Genomic DNA, 20,250 nt, shown 5'->3' with positions numbered 1-20,250 from the left:
TGTGTTTGCATGCTGATTCACACAAATTGTGCTCTATAATTTCAGGTGGGTGGCTGTGCGTTAGATTTTATTTCAGATAATATGTTGCTGGCTATTCAGTGAGTGAGAATCATTTTAATAGTTCCTCTTTGTTCTTTGTAGTCATTTTTCGTCCTAAGAACCGGTGGTGAAAGCACCACCTAGTTACTCCTTTTTAATTTCAGAGCTGTAGAAATATGAACTTAGGCACCCTGTGCATGAGTCTTGTTTCATTTTGCCTGCGGAACTACCAGTAACTGACACTTTTGGAATCTCTAAGAATTTAGGTCCTTCCCTACAAAGAAAGCTTGTCGTGTATACTGTCTTTCAGAATGCTTAGTGGTAAATCTCAGTAGAACAACCTTTGAAGAAGCAATGGTATTTCTGTTTTCACCAAACTCTGCTAGTATCACTTTCAGGAAATAATCATATGCCTTGCACAGAGCGGTGAACATGCAATGATGTAATTTTAAAGTTGTGATTTTTTAAAATTTTGTGCAAATTTACTGTCCCTTGACGATTATTATAAACTGAAATAGATGTGTAGAATCTATAGGGCATCACTGAGTCTGTCGTGGGAGAGGAGAGCACAAGGATTTAGCTTTTCAACTTAACAAAACGGAGGCTAGGATGATTATCAGCTTGCTCTCAAGGAAGGACATACCAGGGCTATTTAAAATAAAGGACATTCCTGTTGTCCATGTAGGAAAGGACATGATCTGGTTTTGAGTGTATTTGGTCTGGCAACTAAGAGGAGCTTTTTATCCATGAGGGTCTGGAAGGGGCTTCCATTGTGTGAACTTTGGGTGGAAAAGAGAAACAGTTTTGAGATTGACCTTGATCAATTGATGGTAGGGATTTTATCCTTGTATAGTAGAGACTCAGCTCTGATGGCCCTTTAGATCCCCCTTACCTTCTATCTTTTGTCTCTCCAACACTGCTGCACAATTGCAGTGTTTCTGTAAGGGAACAGGATGTGATGAACTCTTCTTTGGGGAAAAAAAAAAAATTGCCTTTAAATAACTTTTGGAAAACATCAATTCTAAGCCTGAAAGACAAGGGGCCTCTTTATGTGAGAGTTATACTTTGATAGGAATTCATCTCTTTTTGGGAGTTTAAAATTACTAGATAATTTCATTGTTGGTTTCTTCATTTATGATCTTACACACAGCTGCAGTTGTGGCTGGAACAACATTTTCTCTCTTAGCCACAGTGATTATAAGACCCATAAAAGTTACTCAAGCATGTTATGGCTGACTGCAGAATCATGGAAAGCCATTTACCCTCTTTCTTGATACCCCTACAGACATTTTCATAGATATGCTGGAGATAATGTAGTACTTTGATCTTCATAATTATGATTGTTCTTTTATTGGTAGCTCTCTAATTATCTGCACGTCAGAACCAGTTGCTTTGCATATGTTATTGAGACTGAGTCATCATTATTAAAAAATAAAAATTATTTTCTCACAGGGTGTGATTACTTAGTCATATTTTCCTCATTACATTGTTGAAATGCACCTTTATTCTTCCCTATGAGATGTTTATTGCTGATTGGCGTTAATGCCAGAGGTGTTGATTTTATATCTCCTTCTCGGCTTTGTTGCATCATAACTTCTGACCCAACAATTCCAGTGTTTCCCAATGCTGTAATTCCATTCCCTCAACAGACACCTCTTTTCTGTCTCTCTGTCCATCTTCTTTTTTTTTTGACTAGCTGATCTAACTATACTTAGTGCTGCAAGTGTATCACAAAGGCTTAAACTTTAGACTTTCTATTCTGCAACTCGTGGGTATTTCCATGTCTCCTGCGCATTTTGGATCTGCCATCCTGTGGACACAGCTGTTCGGCCTGAGATGGCTGTTGTGAGCCAATTTGGACACACCAATTTATTCACAAGCCAAGACCCAGGTCTCTTAAGGTGCCATTAACATTCATAACCCTTGCGATGACAGAAACAGGGCAGACGTTTTCTGTTGTAGAGGATATAGAGGCTCCTCAGCCTTTGAAGAGACTGCTAGAGCTTTGAGATCACATCCTCCTCTGGAAGACTTTTTTGCTCATAATGCACCTTAAGAACCTCTGCATATCCAAATACTTTGGTTGAAGTAGCAGTGTTATGAAGCCTTTCCAAGTACTGTTTACTCACTGGTGAAATTGGATGCAGAGCCACAAACAGATACTCTGAATTGGCAAAAGAACCAAAAGTAGTCAGTGGTTTTTGCAGCAGCTATGCCATTACTGGATATGTGTCCTTAGTCACACAAGAGGGAGAGGAGAACCTCAGAAACAATTACTGGTAATTAGCTGTGCTACAACAAATGAGTCAACTGTGGTCTTGGTGAGAAGAGTGCTGCTCCCAGGAGTTTCATCGGGAACTCCATCTGTGCATTCCTCATCCGTTGCCCATCACCCTTCAGCATCACTCACCTGTGCATTTCTTCAGTTTGAACCATTTCCATAGTCCCAGATTCTGTTCTTACTTTTCTCTTACGTGACTCCCTGGGATGGACCTTTATACCTTGCACATCTGTAGACCTACAGAAAATCCTATTAAATGTGAGCTATTTTAATTATACAGTCTATCTAAGTTGTTAGTTCAGTAGTTCTTCCTACCTCTGAAAAAGGGAAAGTTTAAAAGTAATTCCCAAGAGAAATTAAGCTTTTCCAGTATAGCAATCCTTTCCTGGTCTCTTTCTCTCTACCTGCTAGAATATGCTATTGTTATCAATGATGTTAACTGATTGAATTCTAAATTCCTCCTGCCAAAGCCCTTTTTTTTTCTTTCCTGTAGATCTTTTCAGAACAATAAGCAACTGTACTGCTTTTTCTAAGAACCATGGATGACATGAAGTGAGTGCCAGGAGCAAACAGTGATATCAAGATACCTGATCAAACACATTACAAGGTTTCTGGAGCATCTGCCAGCCTCAGATGGAGGCAGTGCGGCATGCTGTGCTTTTGGCATGCCTATGGCGTGTTCCATGCATTTTCCCCAGTAAAGCCCCTGCCCCGTTCTTAGATGGAGGTTAGTGCTTCATGAACCGGTGGGTTACATGAAAGGCATTGTACTGGCAGCAGCAGGAGGGCTCCACCAGCGATCTAATCCTGCTGCAGCCACTGGCAGTTGTGCAGTGTGTCCGCTCCTTTCAGTCTGAAGATTTTGCGTAGCTTGGGTTTTGCGGATTTAGCTTAAGAATCTTCATAGTGCTGCCTGTTTCGCAAAGACCTTACACTCTTACACTTGGTTCAGAAATGGGGAAAGACATACTGCAGCTCTGGTGTTTCCTTGAGATCCCTGGATGTGGAAGACTGTATTTTTGATCATTCTGGTACTTCTCTGTGCTTCTGGAAGATCAGAAGTAAGCAAAATAACCTTTCAGCGCTTATTTATATACACTAACTGCAGTTCAAGTTTCCATAATCCTGCCTCAAAAAAGATGTCTTTTTAAGCTGTTTTGGCTATGTTAAGTACAGCTGAGATGTGAATGAAGAGATGTGAATGAATTCCGGCAGCCTTTGGAGATGAAAGTTGTGTTTGCATTTGCTTTATATTACTTTCTATACTGTTAAAACCTGAAATGAGATTTTTTCCCTTTGGAGAAGGGCTTTTGTTCATACAAATCCTGATGCTGGACTGAAAAAAGTCAGTTTGAAAAGCCAGTTTTTCAACATGAATAGAAAGTATCTCTTTTGTGGATACTTATTGCAGACTGCAGTTATGATATTGTGATGGCAGAGCCAAGCCACATGATTACTGAAAGAAGATCTAACCTAAATAATACTGCTGTAAATTGTTTTTGATGAGAAAACCTTTCATTTCATTACTCTAACAGACCAATACCCTCAGTCTTAGATGAAACAGCCAATACTAGAAGCCACATTTGATAGGTGGAAAAGGGAACAACAGGCACTTATAATTGAATGAAACCTGGCTGATTTTGTATGTCTGATCCACACAGTTATAGATCGAAAAGGGGCTTTTCTGTCATCTTCAGAAAGGAAAATATGTATAAAATATCTGTTCTAATTTAGTATTGCCCTCTCATCTCCAATTCCATTGCGTATTTTATCTTCTCAAGCAGAAAAATATAGAAAATACTTTCAGTTGGTGAAATGTGTCTCTCATTCCTCTTAAAGCATAGTATCAGCCAATCGAGTGTACTGACAAAAATTGGGTTCTTGGTATTATATTGGTATTTAAATTGAAAATTCTGTCATAAAACATAGGAATGTTTTTGGTGCACGACACTGAAGGAAACAGGCACATTGCCTTGTTGGCTGTATTTCGTAACAGAAGTTAGCAGTACGTAATTCTTTGCATAGTCAAAGGTGTAGAAATACTTGATGTCAGGAAACTTGTATGTACTGGAACTATCTACACTGAGTCACACCTTCCCAGAGGAACTCTAGCTATGATGAGCCAAGTAAAGCCAAAGATTAATGGACTCAGATGAGTCATGGTAGTGGCATTGAGCACAGTTTAGTACATTAACAGCTGATTAAATGATCTTCAGAGAGTTACCCATCATTGGTATTTTCTTTCTCCTTTCACTCACATCATTCAGAGTGCTTTTAGTAAAAAGCAGCAAGGCAAGGGGCCAGAAAACAATTTGTTAATAGCCATCAGAAAACAAAAGGGTAAATGGTTTGTAATGTCACAGGAAGGAGAAAAAATGTGTCAAGAACGGATTTCTGTTTTCAACCTTACACCTCTTGCTTTCCAGCAGAGTGTTCTGACAGTCTCACCTGACTGACAGTTCCCATAGGCAGAGCTTGGAATATGTCACACAACACACAGCCTTTGTACAGCCATGTTCAGAATTAGTGACATTTCCTTTTACTCTGCGATATTATCTCAGCACAGTGTCCATTTTCTTAGTGCAAATAGGTTGTTCTGAGACGTTACAAAGAGCAATAGGACAACCTGTATTTGATTGCTTAGCTTGATAAATACTTGCTCAAAGTTTGTTAAATTAAATTTCTCAGACACACTGTTCTTATTTGCATTGCAGAAGTAAAGTTTTATTAGAGGCAGTGTTATCAGCAGAATTTAAGCCCTTAAACAAAGAATCAGTTGACAAAGACAAGTTGAGTAAGACAAGCATTGCAGAATGGATGAAGGGCTGACGAGGCAGATGACCAGGCACTCCTTCCAACTTGTTCCAGTTGCATCAGCGGGGCTGTAGAAGTGCTTGGTTCAACTGTTCGTTGTCCATGGTCAATACGTCTTAGTTGGAGGATGCCAGCATCGCTGCTATTGCTCTAGCACACTCTTGCCTGTCCTGTGTAAAGACAGTGCAAATCATTGCCTTAAAGGAAAATCTGATCTTTCCTGCTGAACTGAACTCTTTCACCTAACACACAGTGTTAGCAAGAGGGAGAAGCTCAGAGGTTCCAAGCCCAGTAATACCCTAGGCACTTTCTCAGAACTGTATTTTTTTTATTCCACTCAGCAAAAGAGCATATCCCATCCTGTAAAGTTTATAATCTGTGGTTTATATTTAGGTAGAGGGAAGGGCAAGACTTCCTATATTCTAACCCCAGATTCCTCCGTGAGAGAGACAATGAGGTTCTCTCATTCCTGGGCTACTGGACCTGGGAATCTTGTGCAGCCCAAAATACAAAATTTTTTTTCTGACAAAATATGTTGTAGTCATTGCAGTAGATGTAACCCACTAATAAATACATCAATAAAAAAAGCGTTGTCTCACCTGTCATGTCACCACACTGGGAATGAGAGTAGGAAGTGGAAGAATATGAATGGGAGGATTTTCCACCTCCTTGGAAAGCTCCTTGGGAGGCGCTGTAAAAGGAGAGTAATTAATTCACCCCAAAACCACTGGATATTCAGTCAAAAAAGGGATTGATGTAGTTCCATGGACAAGAAGTCTCTATTAGCAATTAAGTACAGAAGGATTTCTTTTTATTCCCTTGCTCTAATATGAAATACGTACACAATGTCTTGCTGTCCCTCCTGCAGCAGTGCCCGGTACTGAGCAATCTCCTGCTCCAGGCGGGTCTTGATGCCCAGGAGCATCTTGTACTCCTGGTTCTGACTCTCCATCTCACAGCGAATGCTGGCCAGCTCCTCCTCTACAGAGTTAATCTGCCCTTGGATTTGGTGCAGCAGGCAGCCGTAGCGCGATTCAGTTTCTGCCAAGGAGTTTTCCAGAGAGTTTTTCTGGAAGTGGAAATGCAGGGGTTTAGGACCAGAGCTCTCCCCCTGCCTGCCCATTCCGAGGAGGGACGGGCCCTCAGCGATCCTGCCCCACGTACCGTGCTGAGCTGTGCCTGCAGTTCGATCTCCAGGTTCTGCATTTCACGTCTCAATTCGGTGAGCTGGTGGCTGCTTGTCTGGATATCCTGGCTGCTAGAGGTGACCTGCCGGTTGACTTCTTCAATCTGCAGGAGTCAAAGCCCAAACACACTTTCTGAGTGAGAAAACCCCCTCAGGGAGCACATTTGCTGACTGAGAACTAACAAAGCCGGGGAGCCTCTCCCTCTCATCCTGTCCTCATTGAGGACAGCCTAGTCATTGCTGCGTAGATCCTGACGTTCCACCCGCCTTTGCACATCAGGCCTGGGCTGCTCCCCCTCTGCCACCGCAGCCTGTGCCCCGCAGCTCTTTCCTTCCCGTTCCCCAGCTGGGCAAGTGAGGTGCAGGGGCGCAGCCCCCTCCTTTTAGCCAAAGGCATGATACACCCCATACCAGGGTCTCTGGATTTTCCCACAGAAGGAGGCTCCACTTTGCGCATTGCTACGCACCTTGACTTCATACCACTGCTCCACCTCTCTGCGGTTCTTCTCGATGATCTGCTCGTATTCGTTTCTCAGGTCGTTCAGGATCTTTGACAAGTCTTCACCAGGGGCAGCATTGACCTCCACGCTCACGTCGCCACCCGTTTGGGACTGCAGCTGTCTCATTTCCTGCAGAGAGTCCAAAGAGAGAAACAAAGAGCACAGGTCATGTCTTCCCTTGGGGACAGTGGGCAAAGCAGTCTCAAGGCACAAAGAAATGGCAGTCACATGACGTAAGGCTGAATTTACTTGGTATGTAACATTGGGAACCTGGACAAGTCAAAGGACCATGTCTTGGCCATGCTCTTTATCGTTGGATCGTACCTCCTCATGGTTTCTCTTGAGAGCAATCAGCTCATCCTTCAGGGACTCTAGCTCGGATTCCAGTGAAGATCTAACCAGAGTGAGGTCATCCAGGAGATTTCTCAAGCCATTAATATCAGCCTCCACAGTCTGACGGATGACCAGTTCATTCTCATACCTGAACCACACACAAGAAAGACAGAGAAATGGGGAAATGAATTGATGACTCTCAATAGCACTGTCCTGGTTTCAGCTCGGATAAAGTTAATTCTCTTTCTAGTAGCTGCTACAGTGCTATGTTTTGGATTTAGTGTGAGAATAATGTTGATAACAACACACTGATGGTTTTAGTTGTTGCTGGGTGGTTGTAGTGTCTACACTAAATCAAAGACTTTTCAGCTTCCCACGCCCTGCCAGGTGCACAAGAAGCTGAGAGAGCACAGCCAGGGCAGCTCTCCCAGACTGGCCAAAGGGATATTCCCTGCCGTATAATGTCATGCTCCAGATAGAACTGAGGAAGCTCGCTGGGAGGTGGGATCGCTGCTCAGAAATAGACTGGGCCTCGAGAGAGGGTTCCACAAATGGTGAGCACTTGCATTTGTAAATTTCTTGTTTCATATTTTTGTATTATTATTGTTATTATCATCATCATCATCATCTTCCTTTATTATCCTATTAAACTGTCTTTATCTCGCCCACGAGTTTTTTTCCATTCTCCTCCCTATCCCACTGGGGGAGTGGTGAGGGAGCAGCTGCATGGTGCTCAGTAACCGGCTAGGGATAAACCACAACAGCACGCATCTCTCCAAGGTTAGTACCCAGTAAGACATGAAAACTCAGTAAAACCACTCAGGGCAGTGCTGCCTTGTCTCCTGAGATGAGGAGGAGGGTTTAAAAGACCTGTAAGGTTCACAGAAAGGTACTCACTTCATTCGGAAGTCATCAGCAGTCATCTTGCTGTTATCAATATCCAGAAGCAGTCTGTTGTTATCCACAGTGGCAGAAATGATCTGCAAAAGGGGAAGTTGGAGAGGAGTCTTTCTGTGTTCTAGACATCCACGACAAGAGCAAAGAGGACCCAAAACTTTGGTTTCCTGCAGTAATGCAGGGGCCATATGAGAGAGTAATGCTCCAAACTTACTTTTCAAGGAAACTCAGGCTATCATAGACCATCCTCCCAAATCCCCTACTCTTTGCTTCTCTTTCTCAAGTTAGGGAGAGTTCTCCATGTGTCCCAAGGAATGTATTCAGCCCTTTTCCTGCAATGTGCTGCTTCATGGTCTATTTACTCTAATTTTTCTGGTAATGATGTAAGCTGATTGTGAGGGCAGGCCTTGGTCCTTCCATATGGTCTATGTAGGAGTGTACAGAGACAAAGGGAGTCCAGATCCCGCGCCCGGGAGCTTTGGCCTTGCACTCTGTCCAACTCAACTGGGTAGGAGCAGGGGAAGGACTGGAAACCACACGTGCCTGGTTTGGATCCACCTGTACACAGTGGGATTTCAGTTCCACACACCAGCATGCTTGGGCCTGGTGGAGCACTGCTCAATGCCTCATGCTGTGCCCCCAGAGCACATCCCTTTGGCTTCTGGGGTGGGACTTGGCTTACCCAAGAAATGGGAGGCACAGCTCAGCAGGTCTCTGCCTGCGGTCCCACCAGCGAGGCCACAGAGCCGCCCCCCACCCCTTTAGAGCCAGGGCCAGGGGAAGGAGGAAGTCCTTGCAGGCGGGAATAGCACACGGGAGACAGAGCCACGTTAGTCAGGGCTGTCCTACCTGATTCTGGAGTTGTTCGATGGTCTGGTAGTAAGAGGTGTAGTCCCTGGAAACACTGGGAGCTTGTTTCCTGTACCACTCCCGGATGTTGTGCTCAAGCTGAGCATTTTCTTCCTCCAGCCTTCGCACTTTGTCCAGGTAAGAGGCCAGGCGGTCGTTGAGGTTCTGCATGGTGACCTTCTCATTGCCGCTCAGAAGGATGTCCCCCCCGGCACCAAAGCCTCCCGCAAAACCACCACCAAAGCCTCCCGCAAAGCCACCACCAAAGCCACCAGCAAGGCTGCCCGCGCCCATGCCCCCTCCGTAGCCGATGCTGCACGCTCCCCCACCGTAGCTCCCACCGCCTATCACGGAGGAGGCGTATCGCCTGCAGGAGACGGAGGAACTCCTGCCACTGCCGCCACCACAGGCACCTCCACCTCCACCGCTCCTGTACGAGGTACTAGACGTTCTCTTGATGCTGCAGCTCATGGTGGAAGTAATCAGGTATCAGCCCCAAATGCAAAGCCCGCTGCACAGCTTGACACAGAGAATCAAACTGCAGCCTCCTGCCCTCGCGGATCCCTACTTATACCTTGTTGGGTGGGTGTCACCCGTGAGGCAGTCCAGCTTCCCATGAAGTTTGCCAGCCCTAGTGCTCATGCCGAAAGTGATGTGCTAAGGAAATTTTGTCTGAGGTAACTAAAACGCATTACCATTCTGTTCAAGTATGTCTGTGTTGATTCACACAAAGCATGCACTATAATTTTATGTGGGTGGCTCTTTGTTGGATACTTTGTTGGATAATATAATATCGCAAAGCTTGTATTAATCTGGCAATATATCGCTAGTAATAGGAGTTAATGAAGGCTCCGCCTTGGTTGTCTGTCTCCTTCTGTCTTCTGTGTGGTGAAATTCAGTATTTCAGCTTTTGTCTTCCTCCTGTGATCACAGACAATGATTTGTAAGACCAGCAGCCTCCAAGGGACTCTCTATTCATTAATTTACTTGAAATTTATGTTAGCTATTTAGAAATCTACTTTAATTCACTTAAATAAGTTATTAATTTTTAAAACTGCATTCTCGTGTCTGTTATGGAAGAGAACTTTACACTGAATTTTTTACTGTTGTCACTGCTTATATTGAGGAAGGTCCTGTTGGTATTTAACTTTTTCTGAAAGTGCAGGATGGTGATTGTAGTAATTTTTCTTGTTGAAGAAAACTGGGTGACAGCCAGAAAAGTAGTATGTTGTGAAAAATATTAAATCTTTCCCTATCAAACAGCTATTAGTTTTATTTTAGCTGTTTTAAATGGACTCAGAGGAAATGGAGAGGAGACATGTTTGATATTTCATATTTTCACAATCATATTAAAAAGACTTCTCAGAATTTGTCCTTGAATTATATAATGAAGTAAAAATAAGTTTGATGAAAAGAGAGAATGTTAAAGATTAGATCTGAAAAAATATAGTCATTATCTGAACTCGTTACCATGAATCATGTTTGCCAACAGTGAGAGAATATCTTGCAACACAAAACACAGAGTAAGAAATAATTGTGTATTTTTTTCCACTGCCTATGCAATATGGGATGTTCAGTGAGCTGCTTTTTCCACCTTTGCTAATCAAGCTTCTATGAAACTGTTAAAAGCCTCGAACAGAAACAAGTTCTTGGGTTTCTGTGGCCGTAAACTTCAGGAGGACATATCCCCGATTTCATAGTTCTCCATGGAAGGCCCCAGCTGTATTCCGTTCATCCAAACATTCCCACTGTCTAGATCCACAGGGTTTTCCTCAGTCTTTGTTCAAGATACAGTGAGATTCCTCATTGCCTTCATACTCTCTTTTTATTTCCTCAGCCACACCAGTCACAGTCTCCTGAAAATCCTTCATTCCCTCAAACTGGGTTTCCCACTAGGTGCTGTCTCCCGTCTGCTTGTTTTAACTCCTTCTGAACTTCATCATATGGTACATAACATCTGTGGAGGTAGTAGTAACATTCAAGGTGCAAGAGAGAACAGTGTAGTACCCTCTAGAGGGCCCTGGCGTAAGCACAGTTGATTACTTTGAAATAATCCATATACCATTTACTATGAACATGACATCTCTTTCTAGATGATGTGTGTAGTCCAAGTACCTAAACCAAAAAACCAAAAGTCAGCATTACTAGAATCTCATTCTTTCTGTTGTGTATCGCTGGAAGTATTTGTGTAGCACAAAGTGTGTTTAACAACTCTGCAAATAGTTCATGCAAGCACAGTACAAACAAATACAGACTCCCATCTGGTGTAGGTCAAGTGGTTCTGTTTCCCTGGATGGTCTCCACAGGTTGAGAAGGTTTGCATGGCAATGTGGCTCTATTTCTGGAAATTAATTTTGCATCTGTTCTCTCGATCCACCCTCTTTTGTGTTGACCTGTTTTACCTTTAATAATGGTGCTATCTCCTCTTCCACAGCCCCACGTTTCTGAGGCCTCACTCGCCACTAGAGGCCACTCCCCGAGCACACAGCCCTGCACCAGCACCCAGTCCATGTGCAAGTGCCATATACCTTCACTTCTGCAGCCTCGGGGGAATTTTGGCCCCTCATTTGCCCAGGATACTCTGGAGCTTGGCCCATTCTGTGCCTTTTGTTAAAGCTTCACTATAGACATCCTGTCTTGATGGGCTCACACAGATCCTTCTACATGCTGAAGCCTAGAGCTGACTTCTGTCCATAGCTGTGCAAGGGACTAAGATTTTCAGACAAGTTGTGGAATTCAGATACTAACTTCTCATTAAAAAGAATAAAGCTGTGGTTTACGATCAGCCTACTTTGGCAGCCCTCTCTCCAAAATAGCATGCAAAAATTCCTGAGATTCCTCAAATGTGCACAAGAGACTGCTTTGAAAGGCCTAGGACAATACCTTTCATTTCCTTTGATCTCTGAATGTGTTGGTCTCCTGAAGGCAAAGTGGGTTTTTTTCAACTAAGTCTCTGGAAATGAGTTTTATCCATGGAGGTGGGCTGCAATGAAAGAAGCTACTGTTTGTTTTCATGAACAAAGTTGTCCCAGCACTGGAGAAAGCTATACTATAATTTCTTTGAAAGAATGACTATAAGATAGTAAATAAAAAAGCTGGATGGAAGCAAACGTAACTCCCAAAAGATAGCTAATAACAAGAGAGTGCTTTCTGATTGTTTGTTTGTTGGGGTGCTCCGAGCTGTTACAGCAGCCAAGCAATCAGTTGGAATGTTTTTAAGTAACAGTTGGATGTGGCTGAAAGAGTTTATGCTAATTGTGTTCACAGTACAGGTCTCCCTATAGCCAAAAGTAAACATTCCAGGTACTTTCACATGTACTTCATTTGTCACAGGTAGAAGGCAAATACTGCTTTTAGAATTAACATTTTATGGAGGAGACCTTTGTAAAGATCCTGTAAATTATATTTCCTCTTAACTTCCTTTTCTTGTCTGTTCAAAACCAGATCACTAGTTTGTGCATTTCCTGTTCAAACTGATGAGTGCCAGTTAAGGTTTTGTGAATCACAAACTGAAAAGCTCATTTTACAGTCATGGTTCTGTAAGCATTCATGTTTCTTTGTGTCAGGCCTGGGTGGGCACTCCTTTGATGCCAACTTTATTAGCACTCATAGAGCACTGAGATTCTGCAATCTGTTCTGGGCTGATATTCAACTGCTATTGAGTCTTCGGAGCTCAGCTCCACAGGAGTATCTGGCATGTTATTAAAATACAAAGGCACAGCACGGGATGCTCCAAGAAGATTACAATCTGCCCTGAATGCTCAGAAATTGTGCTTTAACTCTAAATTTCATTATCAACTATTGTAATATATCACCAACTTTTCCACCTGGAGGCATGTGTTGACATGGCTTTGTGTTTTCTTTTTAAGTGTTTACACCTACAGAATGGAAGAAAACCCCCACACAGGATTCTGGTTGCATCAGACAGAAATTAAGTTTTATTAGCGACATTTTTCTGATACAGAACAACCTCAGTAACAAACAGGTTGAATCTGTAAAGCAAGAACAAAGTGCCAACGATTGAAGCCACAAAGCGTTCCAGGCAGAAGCACGCAGCATGCATGGCAGGTGGGCGGGTGGCCCATCCGAGTAGCTCCGACAGGCCTTTCTGGGTAGATGGCATCAGCAACCGTGAGGAAGTGGGAAGAGCATCAGGCTTTCCTCAGGAGTATGGGCAATGTAGAGGATTTGGGCCAGTTTCAGTTTGGAAGGTCTTGCACTGCAGGATCCTCTATGTATATTCTTAGTCAAAAGTTCTTCCATACCCTGTATAGAAATAAAGCAAGAGTTAATTTCTTTAGTACTGGCACTGAATGTCAGGCACCAGTATTTAATAGACAGAAAAGCAGCTTGATTATGTGATAGATGACCAAAAGCATAAAGGAGAACTTAAGCATGGTACAAAAGTGGCAGTATTTATGAGGTTCTGCAAAGAATGAGAGATGGAGAAAAACAGCTGAGGTTTTCACTACATGATTAGCCAATGTCACCCACAAAATTGAATAGAAATCCAATGTGTGTTTCTTAAGTGGAGTCGATCCTCTGCACACAAATAGGAAAGAATTTTTAATAAAAGTAAATCTAACACTTTCCAGAAATTTTAGTTTGTCCTCAGTACTGTTTACCTTGGGAAGAGCATGAGATACAGTGTATAAATGAGTAAGGATGGGACTGAGAGAACAGTGTGCCCATACAATAATTCTCACCTTGGCTTTCACCACCGCTCCTGCAGGACTGAGACTGGGAAGATGAAGAGTAGGAGTGGGAACTGCTGACGCCTCCTGAGATCCTTCCTCCTCCTCCTCCTCCAGCAATAGTACTGCATCCACCGCCGCTTCCTCCTCCCATTCCTCCTCCACCACTTCCTCCTCCCATTCCTCCTCCCATTCCGCCGCCTGAGCAAATGCCACCACCTCCATATCCACCACTCATGCTACCACCTCCTCCTCCTCCTCTTCCTCCAGAGTAGCCACCACCTCCTATTCTACCACCACCTATGCCTCCTCCCATTCCTCCTCCCATTCCTCCTGCTGGCATTCTGCAAAGAGAGAGAAAGAAAGAGAAAAAATGTTAATCAAATGCATTTTTGATCTCAGAAAGAAATCTATCTACAGATGCTGCACAGAAGTCTGCACTTCTCTTGTCTGTACTTCTCCTTTTTAGAATCTAGCACAGATCAGCAAGACAACTGGTACAGTCCCAAAAATCAACTTCGCTTTCAATTTCAGCTTGAATGCAAGAGTTCTTGCTTTTCCCCCATTCTGCTCAGGTATTTCTTGCAAGACTTAGCATTGCTGCTTTATCAGCGTATGCTGTCACTGCACTCCACAGTGAAATGGCAGAAAACGAAGATTTAGCTGTTCTTTCAGATGCCACTTACAAGCATAAGGGAAACTGAAGTAGCTTGAACTTTCAGAGAATTGCACACTGAGGCTTTTATGAAGGTTTGGAAAACTATGGCCATTTTTCTGCTTACAATCTTTTCCAAGGTGACTTCTGTCTGTTCAGTTCCTGGCCTTTTCTGGATTGAGGGTAAAGGTAAGGCTCTGTACGTGGGTCTCCCTGCCCAGCCCCAAATCAGTAGTTCAGAATTTCTGCATTAATTTTTCCTCACATGATTTATATTCCGAACTGGTTTGCCAAGAAAGGTATAGTACTTCAGACCTGGGAGGTGATTGCTGAAGATAGCTGAATTAGCCTCATTTCAGTACAAAGTCTGTTCTGCAAATCTAGACTCTTAATTTCCTGTCTTTGTGACTAATCTAGCAACCCCAGGTTTCACACAATGCTCTGTTCTTTTGTCAGTTTACATACACAAGGTCTTGCTGTCCCTCCTCCAGCAGCGCCCGGTACTGAGCAATCTCCTGCTCCAGGCGGGTCTTGATGCCCAGGAGCATCTTGTACTCTTCGTTCTGACTCTCCATCTCACAGCGGATGCTGGCCAGCTCCTCCTCCAAGGGGCTGATCATACCCTGGATCTGCTGCAGCTGCATGTTGTAGCGACGCTCTGTGTCTTCCAAGTTGGATTGCAAAGAGTCTACCTGTAAATGGAAAACAAAATACAGTGTTTATGGGAATGTGGCAAGTTTAACTCATTTTTGTGGAAAAATTTGAGATCTTCACAAACCAGAAAAAACCATATCTTTGAAGGTAATAATCCAGTATCCCATTCTCTACAGATGGAGTACTTTCTCCGTGTAACTATTCTCTCATTCTAGTGACATGTACAGCCTGCATCAGAGGTGCAATAGAAGCAAATATCTTTACTTACCATGCTGATTTGTGACTGCAGCTCAATTTCCAGGCTCTGATATTCACGTCTCAGCTCAGAGATCTGTTGGTTGCTTGATTGTATCTCCTGGCCACTCGAATGGACTTGTTGATTAACTTCTTCCATCTGAAAAATTCACATAGAAAATTGAGGCATTTTTTGATAATAAGAAAACATTGTGGGGTTATCATAAAAGCATTGAGAAAGCAATTAATAAGAATAAAGATGTAATGCAGACTGACTGTACATTTCCCACACACCACTCGGCTAACTCACTCTGTGTAAATCACCTTGCTACTGGAACAGAGATTCTACATGCTTTACTACATAATCTTAATACTCAGGAACTGACCTCTTACAGTAAACTGCTTAGTCATTTAAAGTTAATGTCCCTTAAATAATCATGATAAGTTGCCTTTCCTCTGCTGGATGTAAATAGGTCCAGTTCTTTGTGAGAAATTTAGTAACTGAAAAACTACTGTGCTTTACCTTGGTTTCATACCAGCTTTCCACCTCTCTCCGGTTGTTCTCAATAAGCCGTTCGTATTCAGATCGCATTTCATTTAATTTTTCCATCAAATTAATGCCAGGAGTAGCATTGACCTCCACATTGACATCACCACCAGATTGTGTTTGCAGTCCTTTCATTTCCTAAAAAAAAGCACAAAAAACCCCACCAGGTTCTCAAAGGGTGAAGGTAAGGAGAAATATCAGTTTCAAATAGAAGCAAAGAAAGGGACACAAATCCGCACACAGCCGTGTCGCTCCTGCAAAGGGCCCCTCATCTGTCCTTGTTGTGAAAGGGAACAATTCTGCCATTCCCAAGCCAAACTTTACAGTGAACTATAGCCCAGCACCACATGCACAGCAACCCTGACATTTTCTCCTCAGGGTCATAAGGAATTCTATGCAGTGTGCTTTTTGTGAAAATCCTTTTTTGCATTGTTCTTCTCAATAGGAAATATAATTGCAGATAGTACAAATATTTTCTTTTGACTCCTCTGTATATTCTATATGGTTTTCCTTCTCTGAGTTCAGCAATGAAATTGTACTTTGTACTGAACACTGTTCATTTCCCTGATCTCATTTTGCCACATGCCACATGCTGACCTAGGTGTCTTATCAGCTGTGGGCAACTATGGATGCTGCATACTCCTGAAAATCAAAGCCAGATTGTGTCACATTGGGTGATCAAAGCCAGCGGCCAAAATCCTGTTACTGCTAGTGGAAGAAATCCACAGGAAATTCTCTGAGTGTTGAGTTTTCATTAGTTATTATTTTAAAGTGTGGAGAAACTTACCTCTTCATGGTTCTTCTTAAGATAGATCAATTCCTCTTTTAGGGATTCAAACTGTGTCTCCAAGTCAGATCTGGCTAGAGTCAGTTGATCCAAAAGTGGACGTAATCCATTAATGTCACTTGCCACACTCTGGTGGAGAGTATATTCAGTTTCATACCTAAAGGACAGACAAGATAGACAGTAAAAGTGCTGCCAGACCTCTTTCTTTGTTATCTTGATTATGAACAGTTCCCATCAGTATGTCTTTGGTCTTTAATCCCAGTGCTCAATTCTTAAAAGAAAGGACCTAATTCTCTTTCCATCTCCAATAGGTTTGTTTGATTTCAGTAGAATTTCTCTCTCTGAAATTTATATGATGAGGATTATACTTATAAATCTACGTGCAAGGATGGAGAAACTTAGACTGTAGTCCTTTAAATGGCACTCTTCAGTAACTTGTCTGGAGAAAAACAATAATGAAAAACTAACAAAAAGTCATTCTTAGGGTGCTTTTCCCAACAGCTGTATATTCTGTCACTGGAGCCAAGAGGCTACAGCATCTACAAAGATTAATTGACAATATGAACTCATGAGGGTACAGGGAGGCAAGATGGAATGCAACAAGAAGGGAAGGACTCACTTCAGTCTGAAGTCATCCACAGTCATTCTGGTGTTGTCAATGTCAAGAAGGATCTTGTTAAGGTCCACATTTGCACCAACGATCTGAAAGGGAGAGGGCAGGTGTTATTGGGTTAGTTGTCTTTTCAGTCTGACACACAGAGGGAAGGAATACCTGTGCAGAAACACATCTCAGAATATCTTTATGGTAATGGCAAGCCTGACTACTGCTGCAGGAGCTATATGGACAGAGAAGAGTTTGTTGCTTCCAGTTAAAAGAAAGTGCCTTTGCTGTCAATTTTCATTCACAAATATGCATCAAAAACTTAATACCTTGTTGGAAAGAGTAACTAAATAAACTCCTCATATTCTAAAAACAGTGGGAAAACATAATTCCCATTGCATTTAGCAACAACCATATTCATGTAGGAGATATGGGAATATTAAATGGCCGAGGGCTAGAATTAGACAATGCACATGTTGGCTCATCCTGTATATTCACAAAAAGATGCAATTAATATGGGCACTAGTAGCACAATGTAAGCAAGCAATGATTATACCTCCTGTTCAAGAGAGTGAAGAACTAACAAGCAAGGGCACAGTGTTGAAGGGAGTGCTGGATAGGCCCCATCATGGGTGCACTGATCTGCCATTGCACCAGACAACGCTACCTGCGCCAAGCACAAGTGTGCCAGAACACGCGTATCACCCACAGCAGAGAAAAACTGGTAGTCAGGCTTTGTCACCTCACCTGCCTGCCTCCTGGCTAAAACAAAGGAGGGAACATATCGCCCCAAATCGGGATATTGTGCTGCAGGAGGCAAGTGCTGTTCTAATGAGAATCTGTTCAAAGTTAATCAAATTACATCATACCTGGTTCTGCAGTTCTTCAATTGTTCTGTAATATTGGCTGTAGTCCCTGGTGCCAGTGGGACCTTGATTTTTATACCACTCCCTGATCAGTTGTTCAAGTTGAGTATTTTCGTCCTCCAAGCGTCGTACTTTATCCAAGTAAGAAGCCAGGCGGTCGTTCAGGTTCTGCATGGTCAGCTTTTCATTTGTGGAAAGCAAGCCGGAATCTTCACCAAACCCCGCTCCACCAAAACTGCCTCCACCATAGCCACCACCACCACCAAAGCTGCCACCACCAAAGCCACTACTGCCCCCGAAGCCACTAAATCCACCTCCACTATATCCACCACCACCAAAACTACCTCCACAACCTCCATAACCACCTCCCATTCCTCCAAAACCACCGCCACCTGATCCAAATCCTCCTCCCATACTTCCACAGCCCATTCCTCCTCCATAGCTACCACCACTCATTCTCCCACCATAGCTGCTGCGGCTAATCCTTCCACAACTGCCACTGCTGAAGCCCCCTCCATAGCTGTTCCTGGAAACTCCTCCACCAAAGCTTCTCCCAGAAAACCCTCCGCTTCCTCCGGAAGAGGTGTACCTCCTACTGGACACTGAGGAGTATCCACCAGACTTACGTACTCCACAGCTGCTACCCCCTCCACCACCTCCACCACTGCATCCTCCACCACCACTACCACCACCTCCGCTGCTAATTCTGATGGTACTAGTCGAAGATTTAGTGCCACAGCTCATGGTGACAGCAGGTGAGAGTCTAACCACAACCCCAAATCTAGGTGCACAGCCTGATAGGATTCAGGACTGCAAATTTTCATCCCCCAGCTCTCTCTATTTATACTTTTGACAGTGGGTGTCACCATCAGGGTGTATCCTTCTCCCAGGGCATTTGCCAACCTTGTTGTTTGTGCCAAGAATAATTTGCTGAACAATATTTTTGTGCTGATATCTCAGGCAATCAAGCCCATTGCTGGGTTTATGGTGTTTGTTTAAGACTGAACATTTCATTTCTTTTGGGTAGCATTCTTTTCATTTAGCTTTTTTCTGGAATAGATAGTCTTTTGCCTCATGCAGCCTGGATCTGTTTACAGTGGAAAAGCCACTTCACACAGGATCCTTTTGAAGCTCAAGTTGAGATAATGTGTACCCAGTGGAACTATAAAGAAAGAATTTTTGTTCCCAGCTCTTCCCTAAAAGAAAGAACGTGAAGCCTAAATCTTTCATGTTAGACTGTGCATTTATTTGTTCAATTATTAATCTACTTTCTTTGCTAAGATTTTTGTAGCTGCTACTGTCAAGGACTATTGTTCTCTTTTGCTTTTTCATATTTTGTGCATTTAATATCTTCTATACTGCTTATATTCTTTTTCTCACTATACATGATAGTGCAAGAGTTTTATTAATAGGACTGTATAACTTGTCTATTTAGATTGTCCAACTTGTGTGTCCCTGCCATCACTTAGAGAACATATTTAATTATACAAGAAGTCTATCTCAAGCAATGCAGTGGGATTCTTATTTAAAAATAAAAATCCTTCCTTTATGAAAAAAGTGATAATACAGCTATTGGTGATAATACACACTAGATTGCTAAGCCCTAGAAATCAAAGGGAAAATACTATTGGATTTTTTTTTTCATCCAAAGAGCTGTTGATCTAAAATAGTAAGAGGATTAAGGATGCTTTAATTGTATTATAAAGTCAACTGTAGCACAATTAGAAGCTGTATTCAATGCAGACAATGACCTATAAACTACTGTGTGGGAAGATCTTTTAAGGTTTAATATAAAACTGCTCATTCTCTCTATTGTTATGGTGTCATATATTACAGGTAACAGAGTTATTAAATATATTGCTCTTAATGCTGACTTGAGACTTAATGCAGTCCTCGTGACTCTAAAATAGCATCCTGAGAGAAAAGCCAGAAAGCTTTTTACATAAATTGGTTGGAATCAGACTGTTGAGACCACAACAGAAATTACACCATATTCAGTCTTGCACTGATCCCCAGGAGTTCACCCAGGATGGACATGTAAATGGTTTTTGTCATCACTTGTTAGATCTGATGCTAAAGCAGGTATCTGAAGACAGAATTGTGTGTTTCTGAAAAATATATAAAAGTGGTCTGAGTTTGGGCAAACAGTGCTGATGGACTCTTTGATTCCAGATGACTATCATCATCTACAAAACCGCGCTCGTGCTGTAATGTTTCATCTTTGTCTGGGGTGAAAACTAACTATCCTGATTCGACTGCAGAATCTTGGTTCCTCAGCATCCACTGAGCTCTGTTCTTACACTGCATGCTGTT

At 42.6% G+C, this 20,250-nt stretch overlaps 2 protein-coding genes across 2 annotated transcripts; both read right to left on the bottom strand.

Annotated features, from left to right (window-relative positions):
* Window positions 1–5,076: 5,076 nt before the first annotated feature.
* On the bottom strand, window positions 5,077–9,370 carry LOC142605052 (keratin, type I cytoskeletal 19-like). Its single transcript, XM_075775136.1, has 8 exons — window positions 8,900–9,370; window positions 8,051–8,133; window positions 7,145–7,301; window positions 6,788–6,949; window positions 6,299–6,424; window positions 5,977–6,203; window positions 5,734–5,825; window positions 5,077–5,304 (listed from the first exon to the last, which is right to left on the bottom strand). The coding sequence occupies exons 1-8, from the start codon at window positions 9,368–9,370 to the stop codon at window positions 5,285–5,287; spliced, it is 1,338 nt and encodes a 445-aa protein (XP_075631251.1). The 3' UTR covers window positions 5,077–5,284.
* Window positions 9,371–13,142: 3,772 nt separating this feature from the next.
* On the bottom strand, window positions 13,143–18,745 carry LOC104640346 (uncharacterized). Its single transcript, XM_010308679.2, has 8 exons — window positions 17,941–18,745; window positions 17,090–17,172; window positions 16,471–16,627; window positions 15,660–15,821; window positions 15,171–15,296; window positions 14,714–14,940; window positions 13,606–13,937; window positions 13,143–13,165 (listed from the first exon to the last, which is right to left on the bottom strand). Exons 1-8 carry the CDS (start codon window positions 18,679–18,681, stop codon window positions 13,143–13,145), a joined length of 1,851 nt encoding a protein of 616 aa, XP_010306981.2. The 5' UTR covers window positions 18,682–18,745.
* Between the last annotated feature and the right edge of the window lie 1,505 nt (window positions 18,746–20,250).

This window comes from Balearica regulorum, chromosome 24 (assembly GCF_011004875.1).
Source record: "Balearica regulorum gibbericeps isolate bBalReg1 chromosome 24, bBalReg1.pri, whole genome shotgun sequence".
Classification (NCBI taxonomy): Eukaryota; Metazoa; Chordata; class Aves; order Gruiformes; family Gruidae; genus Balearica; species Balearica regulorum.
This window is presented reverse-complemented; position numbering and strand designations above follow the sequence as displayed.